General features: G+C 42.3%; 2 protein-coding genes across 2 annotated transcripts in view; one reads left to right on the plus strand and one right to left on the minus strand.

Moving 5' to 3' along the window:
- Positions 1 to 2,109: 2,109 nt before the first annotated feature.
- On the plus strand, positions 2,110 to 6,836 carry islr2 (immunoglobulin superfamily containing leucine-rich repeat 2). Its single transcript, XM_021598571.2, has 3 exons — positions 2,110 to 2,398; positions 3,321 to 3,566; positions 3,753 to 6,836. Exons 2-3 carry the CDS (start codon positions 3,330 to 3,332, stop codon positions 5,658 to 5,660), a joined length of 2,145 nt encoding a protein of 714 aa, XP_021454246.2. The 5' UTR covers positions 2,110 to 2,398; positions 3,321 to 3,329; the 3' UTR covers positions 5,661 to 6,836.
- Positions 6,837 to 9,237: 2,401 nt separating this feature from the next.
- The window catches only part of stra6 (signaling receptor and transporter of retinol STRA6), a 104,901-nt gene continuing 100,567 nt past the window's right edge, over positions 9,238 to 13,571 (minus strand). Inside the window, exon 17 of the mRNA XM_036968858.1 lies at positions 9,238 to 10,333. Coding sequence (XP_036824753.1) covers positions 10,068 to 10,333 — 266 coding nt within the window. The 3' untranslated portion in view covers positions 9,238 to 10,067. The remainder of the gene's footprint in view (positions 10,334 to 13,571) is intronic.

Here is a 13,571-nt window from a genome sequence, read left to right on the forward strand (position 1 = left end):
TTGTATAGTCCTAATGTATGGAGTATATTGTGTAGTATTACTGTGGGGAGTGTATTGTATAGTCCTAATGTGTGTAGTGTATTGTGTAGTACTACTGTGGGGAGTGTATTGTATAGTACCACTGTGTTGACTGGTGAGTGTATTGCATAGTAATACTGTGTTTAGTTGTGAGTGTATCGTGTAGTACTACTGTTGCGTGTGTATTGTATAGTACTGCTGTTGGGTGTGTATTGTATAGTACTACTGTGTTGAGTTGGGAGTGTATTGTATAGTACTACTGTGGTGAGAGTATTGTATAGTACTACCGTGTTGAGTAGTGAGTGTATTATATAGTACTACTGTGGGGTGTGTATTGTATAGTACTACTATGGGGAGTGTGTTGTATAGTACTACTGTGGGGTGTGTATTGCATAGTACTACTGTGTTGAGAGTGTGGTATAGTACTACTGTAGGGTGTGTATTGTGTAGTACTACTGTGGGGTGTGTATTGTATAGTACTACTGTGGGGAGTGTATTGTATAGTACTACTGTGGGGTGTGTATTGTATAGTACTAGTGGGATGTGTATTGTATAGTACTAATGTGTTGAGTAGTGAGTGTATGGTATAGTACTACTGTGTAGTGTGTATTGTATAGTACTACTGTGTGGTGTGTATTGTATAGTACTACTGTGGGGTGTGTATTGTGTAGTACTACTGTGGGGAGTGTATTGTATAGTACTACTGTGGGGTGTGTATTGAATAGTACTACTGTGGGGTGTGTATTGTATAGTACTACTATGGGGTGTGTATTGTATAGTACTACTATGGGGTGTGTATTGTATAGTACTACTATGGGGTGTGTATTGTATAGTACTACCGTGTTGAGTAGTGAGTGTATTATATAGTACTACTCTGGGGTGTGTATTGTATAGTACAAGTGGGATGTGCATTGTATAGTACTAATGTGTTGAGTAGTGAGTGTATTGTATAGTACTACTGTGGGGTGTGTATTGTATAGTACTACTGTTGGGTGTGTATTGTATAGTACTACTGTGTTGAGTTGGGAGTGTATTGTATAGTACTACTGTGGTGAGAGTATTGTGTTGAGTGGTGAGTGTATTATATAGTGCTACTCTGAGGGTGTATTGTATAGTACTACTGTGTTGAGTACTGTGTCGTTGTTCTTCTGTGGGCATTGTATGGTGCAGTACTCTTGATAGACACTAGATGGGATATGGTGATAAGTTAGCTGTCTAGGCAAGTCTTTGGAGGGAGTCACGGCAGTGACTTTCTTCAGTTGTTTGCTGATGTTGTCCGGAGCTCATGTATATTACAACAACACATAACATTGGAAAAAGATTGCATGGTAGGAAAAATATAGGATGTTTCTTAATATAGACAGAGACAAATATAGGATGTATCCAACAGTTGTCTGGAATCCAACCCCTCTTTTCAGGTAGATGATTTGATTTGTAAATCAGAAATAAATCAGAACCAAAAATGAAATGTTACTTGCTATCTGAGGGGAAACAGATTTTCTTTGTCTTAGATGGGCAAGATGCATTATGGGAGCAGGGTGAGGATGGTCAACAGGCCTGTAGTTTTCTGTTGTCCCTTTGTCCTTCCAACTTACTTTTTCAGTCATTAAAAAAAAATATTGATAAATAAATATTTTCCAATGAATGAATTAGCCCAATGCCTGCTTGATATAGTTTTAATAATACAATATACTATCCCCGTGGCCTTGTATTTTCCACTGCTATTGAGGGACCTCACATCTTCCTGTTCTGTCATTCTGTTTTTCTATTTAGCTTTCATCCAAATAGGCCAACGGCAATACAGCTATTCAGGTATATTTAGATCCCAATCTGAACAATGCGCAATTTATAGTTCTGACCAAAAACTCGTCATATTCTGTGGTATGGTCATCTCTCTAGACCTGTTACGGGAAAAAGCAACACTGACGAGAATGGGGTCAGAGATAAGTTTAGGTTGACATAACAATGAATTAAACATTGGTATCTAAATTATTGATATTCTTTGGGGGTGGCAGGCGAACACGGAGCCTTTATGTCTCTTAATCCATGACTGATGAAAGGATGGGAGAGGCTGTCTGCGCGTTCACAAACCCTCCCATCGCTCTGTTACTGACCGCGGGAGCGCGCAGTGGACCGCTCGTCCTCTCAGTCACTTGCAAGAGGGAAACAGCCTCCGGAACGCACCGCATCATCCTACAGAGAGAAAACATGTTTCCTCCACCGCCAACCTTCACCGTTATCACCGTGGAGAAAAGTCCCATTAAAGGATTTACTATGGAAGACGTTAGTTGTTTCGACCACTAATCTGTGTTAAAAAGAGGATATAATCCAAGGTACCCTGTTAGGAAAACTGCCCGGATTGGGAATTAATATCGGACAGGTAAGGATCGAACAAGTAAACTGGAGATTATTAATTATATTACACATTATGACACACATTTTATTGTAATTTTGCTGTAATGTGTGGACTATATAGATCATTATCAAATGTAAGCCTATAACATCAATCCATCCATTTGAGGTCTATAATTCCGGTTTCATAAAGTCTCATCAGGAAAAAACATCAACGTAACAGTTTTCTATATTTTACCACAATTGTTGAATACTTTGTTCAGAAGGAACTATAATTAATTGGATTAAACTCCAGAGGTTGAAATGACATCGAAAATGTATTTTAGGCGGCATCAAGCAATCCCCGTCGCAGATCCGTTTCAGCACCAAGGACAGCTAGGCACTTCTGGTGCACTCTGCAGTTTGCGCCAAAGCTCTCTTGCAACATTAGCTAGTCTCGCTCGTTGGCACTGTTATGTGAGGTAAAAAAAAAAAAAAAAAACCACTTTCTCATAGTCAAGTTTGAAGACGTGAAATTGTACCTATACGAATTTATCTGAGTTCGGGAATTTGGTCGCCCTAAACCTTTATTGTAAAAATGAAAAGGTTAAATCTGTTGAATCAATCACATGAATCAACGTTGTATTTATTGTAAACTCGTTCCATAGATGTTTTTTTTTTGTTGTTGACTGTATTTGTAATTTATCTGCAGGCTGCAGAATCCTGTGTCCCATATTCCCAGATATATAATATGGCTGTACTCTAGTGCTGTGATGCAACAGGATGTATCAGTGCATTATGCTAAGGATTCATTCTGTGTTGAACATTATGGCTACCTTTTTAGATCTGTTATAGATAAGCAGAACAAATCATTGTCTATGATAAAGGTACATTTCCTGAAGATAATCTGAGTGTGTGTGTGCTAATGAATAAATACATTTAATTATTAACATCCTTTGTCTTCTTCCCAGTTGGTGAAAATGGCGTCATGGCGGCTGGTCAGTCTCCTGGCGGTGTGGACTCTTGTGTTGGTTCTGGCTCAGTGTTGCCCAGAGCCCTGTAGCTGTCTGGATAAATACTCCCACCAGTTCGCTGACTGTGCCTACAAAGACCTGCTGTTAGTTCCTGTAGGCCTCCCCTTCAACGTCACCACCCTCTCTCTCTCCGCCAACAAGATCAAACTCCTGAAGGCCAAGAGTTTTATTAACGTCACCCAGGTGTGTTTGTGCGTGAATGTGGACATGTGTGGCTCAGTTGGTAGAGCATGGTGCATGCAATGCCAAGGACCGTGGGTTTGATTCTCGCTGGGGCCACCCATTGTTAAAAGTGTCAGATAAATATCATATATTATATTACTGGTGTAGTGAAAGACAGATTTGTATTAATAAAGTCTTCTTCTTCAGGTGACCTCCCTATGGCTGGCCCACAATGAGATCGTGACCATGGAGAGGGACACTCTGGCCCCGCTGATTCAGCTGCGCAACCTGGACCTCAGCTACAATAAGATCATCAACTTCCCCTGGGAGGACCTGGCCAACCTCACTGCCCTTCAGCTGCTCAAGATGAACAACAACGAGATGATCAAACTCCCTAAGGATTCCTTCTCCACTCTCAAAGACCTGAGGTCCCTGAGGATCAACAACAACAGGTTCACTACCATTGTCCAGGGGACCTTCAGCTCTCTGAGCTCCATGTCTCACCTTCAGATCTACAACAACCCCTTCACCTGCTCCTGCAGTCTGGAGTGGCTGAGAGACTGGATCACGGAGTCTAAGATCTCTGTCCCAGAGCAGGACTCTATCATCTGCGAGGCCCCTGAACATCTGAAAGGGGCCCTGGTGACCAAGATGCCCAAGCTGGAATGCAAGGCCCCGACGGTGTCCATCACCTATCAGCCCAACCTGGAAAACACTGAGCTATATGAAGGGTTTATGGTGATCCTCAATTGTGATACCAAGGGCAACCCCAAACCAGAGGTCAGCTGGGAGGTAGTGAAGGCAGGGAACCAGAAGTTCACATTCAGTTTGCCCTCTGAGGTCAGCGAGAAAAGCGACTCACCAATCAACGATAAAACTACCAACGGCCGGTTCCTGGTCTTCCAGAACGGCACTCTGATCATCCCCCGTATCAGCAAGAAGGAGGACGGGAACTACAGCTGCTCAGCTGTCAACGACCTCGGTAAAGCAGACAGCACAGTGAAGGTAGTGGTGGCAGGCACCAAGAAACAAGCCATTAACTCCATGCTGGACACCACAGCAGATAAGATCCTCCGTCCGTCTGGTGGAAACAAGCCAGGGCCTAAGATGACCAACAACATCATCAACTGGCCCAAGTCCGACTCTGAGAAGACCAAGAACGTTCCAACTGGGTCGTCTGTTAAACACGCTGGTGGCTCAGTGCAGGCTGGCGAGGGCTCAGAGGAGCTTCCATTTACCAGTAAATGTGGCATCAGCGATGGCACTCAGTACATCTCCAATCACGCATTCAACCTCAGTCTGGACCAGCTGAAGCAGTACACCTTTGACTTCGGCGTCATCGCGTTGGAAGTGTCAGAGACCGAAGCCAAAGTGCAGCTGAATCCTCTCCAGCTCCCCAACAGTAAGAACAACCTTCACCTCAGCCACAATGAGAACCTAGAGACCGTCGACAAAGAGCCGTTCAGCCTCTATCAAGCCTCAACCAAAACCCCTCTGGACATGCTCTATCTGTGTTTTAACACTGGTAACGGACACTCTGTGGTGCAGTGGTCCCGGATAGAGGAAGGGATCAACACCTATAAGTTTCAGAGCCTACAACCAGGCACTAACTACACCCTGTGTCTGACCTACGGAGGGCAGGACTGTCAGGTCCAAGTTGTCTTCACAACCAGGAAGAAGATTCCTTCTCTGTTAATCATAGTGGTGGTTAGTACCTTCCTGTTGGCGCTGGCTACAGTCCCTCTGCTGGGAGCAACCTGCTGTCATCTCTTATACAAGTACCAGGGAAAGACGTATAAACTGATCATGAAGGCGGCGCAGAAGAACCCAGATCAAATGGACAAACAAATGGTCGGTGGTGATTTCGACCCCCGGGCGTCGTTTGTCGAGTTGGAAAAGAATTTTAACCCGAGTGAAATGGAAGACGGAGAGGGAGAGGACGGAGAGGACGCCGATGGGGAGGAGGTGGAGGGGAGCATGGTTACCGAGTCCATCCCAGGTTCTACGTCTAAATTCGAGGTGGGCTCTGAGTACAGCGATAGATTACCGTTGGGGGCGGAGGCGGTGAATATCTCTGAAGATGGAAACGGTAATTACAAAGAGCCGAGTCGCTGAGCAGAGCTGTGTGATGCTACTGGGGGGGGGGGGGGGGGGGGGGGGGGGGGGGGGAGGGGGGGGGGAGGGGGGTAAAATAGTTACTATCAACTACATTTTAAACCAAGTAACTCACCTATCATTATTTCACGTAAATATGATAGCCCCGATGAAGGTGGATAGCTCATTTTACCTCAGAAAGTAAGCGATCAGTTATAACCCAAATAAGAGACTGGCTAAAGGAAAAGTTGTGCAGTAAAAACAATGGTATTGTATATATCAAACTTACAACATTCCTCTTACAGTAACAATACTGCAAGCACAGTTTTTTACAGTTAAAACAGACCTCTGCTAACTGCTAAAAAGCATAAGTCATTGAGATGTCCCCTTCATGCAGGGCGTAGGCTAGCCGAAAAAGTTGTGCGCTTTACGTGAGCATCAGTTTCGGAAGGTTGCGGTGCTGTACAGTACAGGCGCGCGTCTCAACGCGTCCGCCTCGTTGCGTACACAGACCGTTATTTTAATTGTTCTGTGAGATTATGAAAAAAGGGGGAAAAAATCCCTTTATGTTGTCAAGGCATGTGCTGTGTCTGGGCTCAAACCCAGGTCACTATCGACTGATGTTGTTTAATGTAATGTGGGGCTCTTCGAGTTAAGTGTGACTTAAAAAAAAACAACAACGGGTGCTTGTTATCCGTCTGTCTTTTTTTCAACGATTCTATACGTGTCCATCCACGGCATGTCACACAGACGACGTATTTTCTTCATGTGTGGTTTTAGACTATAGGACTTTAGATATTCTCAATGTCGACATGTGATGTAAAAACCCAGTAAAATTGAACGATTCTCTTTTTTTTATTATGATCCCGTCTACAGTATCATTAACTGAGGCGTCAAGGAGCGTCTCGTTGCTGTGAGTGTCCTGTCGTTTTATGCATAGTGAGTTTTTTGGTGAGCTATACTGTTCGGACGTTGTTGTACAAATATCCCCCGACCTTTCAAGATTTTTGATATGATTTTATGTACGTGAAATTAATAAAATATCCCAAAACAATTTTTTAAATTCTCCTATTTCCTGTCATTGAGTCAGAAAACTGTTTTCAACTTCATTTTAACTCGACGGGTTAAGATGTGGTACTTGTATGACTGACTATACACTGCTGTGAATTAAACAATAAAATTATGTTTATTTAGGGATTGGGCGTTGGCCGTGATTTGTAGTGACCGCCTGTTAGCGGTCTATCCACCTAAAGCGTGTTTAGTATTATAGGAAAGTACGGAAACATTGTCTATGATTGTTATATTTCTTACGGATGATTACAGCGTTATGGTTAGAACAAATGTATTTGTTGGATAAGCGTAGCAAACGGTTCAAAATTGTACGATACTGGACTGCTTTATTTTCTCTTCAATTGTAAAGAAAAAGAAAGTGATTGGACACAAATAGCATTTTGAATATAGCCTTTATTTGTGGACAGAATGATATACCTACCTTGTTGTGAATCAACATAATATTAGCGCTGCGTTTTGACCAAAGTCACTTTTCACTGCCGCATCCCGGGAAATGGACTGGCCGCAGAATAACGGCGGAGCGCCACACTTCCCTTTCTTCTTATGGTAGGCTATGAAGCTTACACAACCACACCAAGTATTCGTATTACTATTCTCTGTGAATTTATATCAGTAATGTTTTCTTTCCCGATTACATACAATCACATTAATTCCGCATGATTGATTCGTTAAATAGCCTATATTGAAATGTTATAAAGATAGGCTACGAACAGGTGCGTAATTGTTCACATAAACATTACCATAGGGGGAAAAAAATCTTTGAAAACATCAGTATATATTGGTAATAATTTACTAAAATATATTTACTATCGAAAGTTTCCTGAAAAGCAACATGACAAAGATATGTGTTTCCTAACGAAACGAAATAATGTTGTTTTACTGGACACATTAAATCCACACGGAAATCTTTCGTCATCTTTCGTTTTAATTTCATGTTAATCATACATAAATTCATTTGATTTAATTCAAAAGCTACTTGAGTCACTGTCACTTTTGAAATGCAATATGGCTGCAACACACAGCGAGAATTAAGTAGACGATCCTGAACAGCAACATTTTCACAACTATAAATTGAGAAAAATAACAATCCCAAAAATAACGATCCAAAACAATATCAGCGGAATTATAGTAGAGTTATTTTATAAAAGGTACAAGGTGACCTACAGCAAAGAGTTCAAGCAAACAGTTTCATCTGTCTACGTTTTAATCGCCATTTCACACATTTTCAACATAGATATTATTTATTAGCCTGGAATCAGAACAGAATTGTACCGTTTTGGAACAATTCAGTTTGGCTTCCAGGGTACCATAGATATTTACACCAGTCAGTGTTAATTAATGAACCGTTTCTTTATAACCTTCCATTACAGAGGAGTCTGTATATTAATAAATAGTTACATTCTAACCACATACACATGGTCAAACTAGCCTGGATTCCAAGAGGACATGTTCTGTTTCCATTGGTGAAATGGAGTGTATCAGTTAGGCTTCCAGGCTATGGTCAGACAGGAGTTCAGTGCCACACGACCTTTCCCGCTAGACTAGAGATTCTGTACGGCCATCAGAGCCATGCAAACAAAGAGACAGACAACAAAACACACATCCATCCAGGTCGATCCCACGATGTAGCACACCCTTGGACCAGGGCTGATAAGTAGTGCACTATATAGGAACTAAGGTGCCATTTAGACAGGTAGCCACTCAGAAGACAGACTTCCTGAGGCATTTGAGCTAGAAGGTCTATGACATTTAGATCTAATCCTTCCATTTTCAAAAAAATAATAATTCAGAAATAATTGATTGATTGAGTCAATGGGAAACTTGCATGAAAAAAAGAGGCAAGCAGTCAGATCAATGCATAGACATATAATACTACAGTTATAATCTGCCCAAGAGCCATCCATACACCAACAAAGGTTAGGGCTAACCCTAACCCTAACCCTAATCTGCCCAAGAGCCATCCATACACCAAGGCCATTCCAATTCAGTCAAATGAAATTCCAATTCCAATTTTCCCTCATTGAAAAGCAATAAGGAAATGTGTATTCTAAAAGATGCAGTATGAGCTCTGCCATTTCCTTGTTACTAAAAGGGACAAAACATGGTATCAGACCCCAGTTAGACTAGCTGTCTCCATGGTATCAGACCCCAGTTCGACGAGCTGTCTCCATGGTATCAGACCCGCGTTAGACTAGCTGTCTCCATGGTATCAGACCCCAGTTAGACTAGCTGTCTCCATGGTATCAGACCCCAGTTAGACTAGCTGTCTCCATGGTATCAGACCCCAGTTAGACGAGCTGTCTCCATGGTATCAGACCCCAGTTCGACGAGCTGTCTCCATGGTATCAGACCCGCGTTAGACTAGCTGTCTCCATGGTATCAGACCCCAGTTAGACTAGCTGTCTCCATGGTATCAGACCCCAGTTAGACTAGCTGTCTCCATGGTATCAGACCCCAGTTAGACTAGCTGTCTCCATGGTATCAGACCCCAGTTAGACAAGCTGTCTCCATGGTATCAGACCCCAGTTAGACTAGCTGTCTCCATGGTATCAGACCCCAGTTAGACTAGCTGTCTCCATGGTATCAGACCCCAGTTAGACTAGCTGTCTCCATGGTATCAGACCCCAGTTAGACTAGCTGTCTCCATGGTATCAGACCCCAGTTAGACGAGCTGTCTCCATGGCATCAGACCCCAGTAGACTAGCTGTCTCCATGGTATCAGACCCCAGTTAGACTAGTTGTCTCCATGGTATCAGACCCCAGTTAAACTAGCTGTCTCCATGGTGTCAGACCCCAGTTAGACTAGCTGTCTCCATGGTATCAGACCCCAGTTAGACGAGCTGTCTCCATGGTATCAGACCCCAGTTAGACTGGCTGTCTCAATGGTATCAGACCCCAGTTAGACTAGTTATCTCCATGGTATCAGACCCCAGTTAGACTAGCTGTCTCCATGGTATCAGACCCCAGTAAGACTAGCTGTCTCCATGGTATCAGACCCCAGTTAGACTAGCTGTCTACATGGTATCAGACCCCAGTTAGACTAGCTGTCTCCATCTGCGTCGGCTAATGGGGATCATAATAAATCTAAACCATCTAAACCACTGTGAAATATCTTTAAGAAGCAAAAATCTTGTTTGAGGCTGGTGTACAAAACCAAAACTTAAGAACGGGAAGCATAGAAATACCACACAGAACAGAGCTACCACTTCTTAGACGGGCTTTCAATGCGAATGACAGATCTATGAAATTCTATGTGAATTTGGTCAGGTCACCCAAATAGTTACATAATGCAGCTTTAAATTTCAGTTTGCTTCCTGAATTGGAATGGAATTGACCCCAAGCCTGAGGGACACATTCTCAGTTAGTCACTGCCTCCGTTTCCTTCCCTGCCTCCATGTTTCCTGCCTCCTTGTTTCCTGCCTCCTTCTTCATCCCCTCTTTTGCAGCCCAGTTGAGTGTTCCGTTGAAGAAGCTCTCGTTGCTCTGACGCTGGAAGTGCTTCCTGGAGCCCACCAGCGAGGGGTTGTTGACCAGGGTGTAGAGGAGCTGCCAGTGGCCCCGTGCCCGTTTAGAGATGGACACCTTATGCTGTGGCTTCTTCTCCTGATTGACTAGCTGGATGCCTGGGGGAAGAGACACACAGAGAGTATCTATACGGTTCACACAATGAGTAGACAGACACAGATGTTCAGACAGACATAGATATGTTCAGACAGACACAGAGATGTTCAGACAGACACAGATTTGTTCAGACAGAAACAGAGATGTTCAGATACACACAGAGATGTTCAGATATACACAGAGATGTTCAGATATACACAGAGATGTTCAGACAGACACAGAGATGTTCAGACAGACACAGATTTGTTCAGACAGAAACAGAGATGTTCAGATACACACAGAGATGTTCAGATATACACAGAGATGTTCAGATATACACAGAGATGTTCAGACAGACACAGAGATGTTCAGATATACACAGAGATGTTCAGATATACACAGAGATGTTCAGACAGACACAGAGATGTTCAGATATACACAGAGATGTTCAGATATACACAGAGATGTTCAGACAGACACAGAGATGTTCAGATATACACAGAGATGTTCAGACAGACACAGAGATGTTCAGATATACACAGAGATGTTCAGACACAGAGATGTTGAGATATATACAGAGATGTTCAGACATACACAGAGATGTTCAGATAGACACAGAGAAGTTCAGATAGACACAGAGATGTTCAGACATACACAGAGATGTTCAGATATACACAGAGATGTTCAGACACAGAGATGTTTAGATATATAAAGAGATGTTCAGACAGACACAGTGATGTTCAGACAGACAGAGATGTTCATAAAGACACAGAGATGTTCAGACAGACACAGAGATGTTCAGACAGACACAGAGATGTTCAGATATACACAGAGATGTTCAGACAGTCACAGAGATGTTCAAATATACACAGATGTTCAGATAGACACAGAGATGTTCAGACATACACAGAGATGTTCAGACAGACACAGATATGCTCAGATAGACACAGAGATGTTCAGACATACACAGAGATGTTCAGACACAGAGATGTTCAGACAGACACAGAGATGTTCAGATACAGAGATGTTCAGACAGACACAGAGATGTTCAGATACAGAGATGTTCAGACAGACACAGAGATGTTCAGATAGACACATAAATGTTCAGATATACACAGAGATGTTCAGACACAGAGATGTTCAGATATATACAGAGATGTTCAGACAGATACAGAGATGCTCAGATAGACACAGAGATGTTCAGACAGACAGAGATGTTCAGATATACACAGAAATGTTCAGATATACACAGAGATGTTCAGACACAGAGATGTTCAGATATATACAGAGATGTTCAGACAGATACAGAGATGCTCAGATAGACACAGAGATGTTCAGAGAGACACAGAGATGTTTAGACGCAGAGATGTTCAGATATATACAGATATGTTCAGACAGATTCAGAGATGTTCAGATAGACACAGAGATGTTCAGATATACACAGAGATGTTCAGAGGGACACAGAGATGTTCAGAGGGACACAGAGATGTTCAGATATACACAGAGATGTTCAGACAGACACAGATATGTTCAGACAGACACAGAGATGTTCAGATATACACAGAGATGTTCAGAGGGACACAGAGATGTTCAGAGGGACACAGAGATGTTCAGAGGGACACAGAGATGTTCAGAGGGACACAGAGATGTTCAGATAGACACAGAGATGTTCAGACAGACACAGATATTTCAGACAGACACAGTGATGTTCAGATAGACACAGAGATGTTCAGATATACACAGAGATGTTCAGACAGACACAGATCTTATAACTTCATTTAGGAGTGCCTGTCTTTTGGGTAAGGGTTACAGCATTTGGAAGCTGGCCAGTAGGGAGCTACACAATTACAATACCGAACAAAGCAATAACAAAAAAGCAATCCTATGGTAATCCTGTGAGCTATAGCAGCAGCAAGGTAGGACCATATTGAGCTGAACATTAACACTCTGTGTGCGACTCAAATGGCCCCCTATTCCCTACACAGTGCGGTAAGGGGCTCTGGTCTAAAAGTAGTGCACTATAAAGGCAATAGGGTGCTATTTGGAATGCACCCACTGAATCCTCCCTCTGGGCCCCGTACATATGAACCAGTCTATTATAGCTGACCATCTGTGTAATCAACAGCTCTAGTGATAATCTCTGCAATACAACAGATGATCACTGATGATGGTGGTGACAACGACGCGTTGTAGTCAACATACAGACAAGAAGGAAAGCAGCCGCAGTTCATTTATTGGCTTGTTGCACTCTACATTACCTAGACATCATACTGGATAAAAACCCTACATTACCCAGACATTACCCAGACATCATACTGGATAAAAACCTACATTACCCAGACATCATACTGGATAAAAACCCTACATTACCCAGACATCATACTGGATAAAAACCCTACATCACCCAGACATTACCCAGACATCATACTGGATAAAAACCCTACATTACCCAGACATCATACTGGATAAAAACCCTACATCACCCAGACATTACCCAGACATCATACTGGATAAAAACCCTACATTACCCAGACATCATACTGGATAAAAACCCTACATTACCCAGACATCATACTGGATAAAAACCCTAAATTACCCAGACATTACCCAGACATCATACTGGATAAAAACCCTACATTACCCAGACATCATACTGGATAAAAACCCTACATCACCCAGACATTACCCAGACATCATACTGGATAAAAACCCTACATTACCCAGATATAATACTGGATAAAAACCTTACATTACCCAGACATCATACTGGATAAAACCCCTACATTACCCAGACATTACCCAGACATCATACTGGATAAAAACCCTACATTACCCAGATATAATACTGGATAAAAACCTTACATTACCCAGACATCATACTGGATAAAAACCCTACATTACCCAGACATCATACTGGATAAAAACCCTACATTACCCAGACATCATACTGAATAAAAACTCTACATTACCCAGACATCCTACGGAATAAAAACTACATTACCCAGACATCATACTGAATAAAAACTACATTATCCAGATATCCTACTGAATAAAAACTACATTATTCAGACATCATAATGGATAACAACTACATTACCCAGACACCCTACTGAATAAAAGCTACATTACCCAGATGTCCTACTGAATAAAAGCTACATTACCCAGACGTCCTACTGAACAACAACTCTACATTACCCAGGCATCATAGTGAACAACAACTCTACATTACCCAGACATCCTACTGAACAACAACCCTACATT

Source organism: Oncorhynchus mykiss, chromosome 30 (genome assembly GCF_013265735.2).
Source record: "Oncorhynchus mykiss isolate Arlee chromosome 30, USDA_OmykA_1.1, whole genome shotgun sequence".
Classification (NCBI taxonomy): domain Eukaryota; kingdom Metazoa; phylum Chordata; class Actinopteri; order Salmoniformes; family Salmonidae; genus Oncorhynchus; species Oncorhynchus mykiss.

Excerpts from the sequence above, each read along its gene's own strand:
- islr2 (XM_021598571.2), top strand. The coding sequence starts at position 3,330 with ATGGCGTCATGGCGGCTGGTCAGTCTCCTGGCGGTGTGGACTCTTGTG. Across the intron at positions 3,567-3,752 it reads GTTTTATTAACGTCACCCAG|GTGACCTCCCTATGGCTGGC; the intron begins GTGTGTTTGTGC and ends CTTCTTCTTCAG.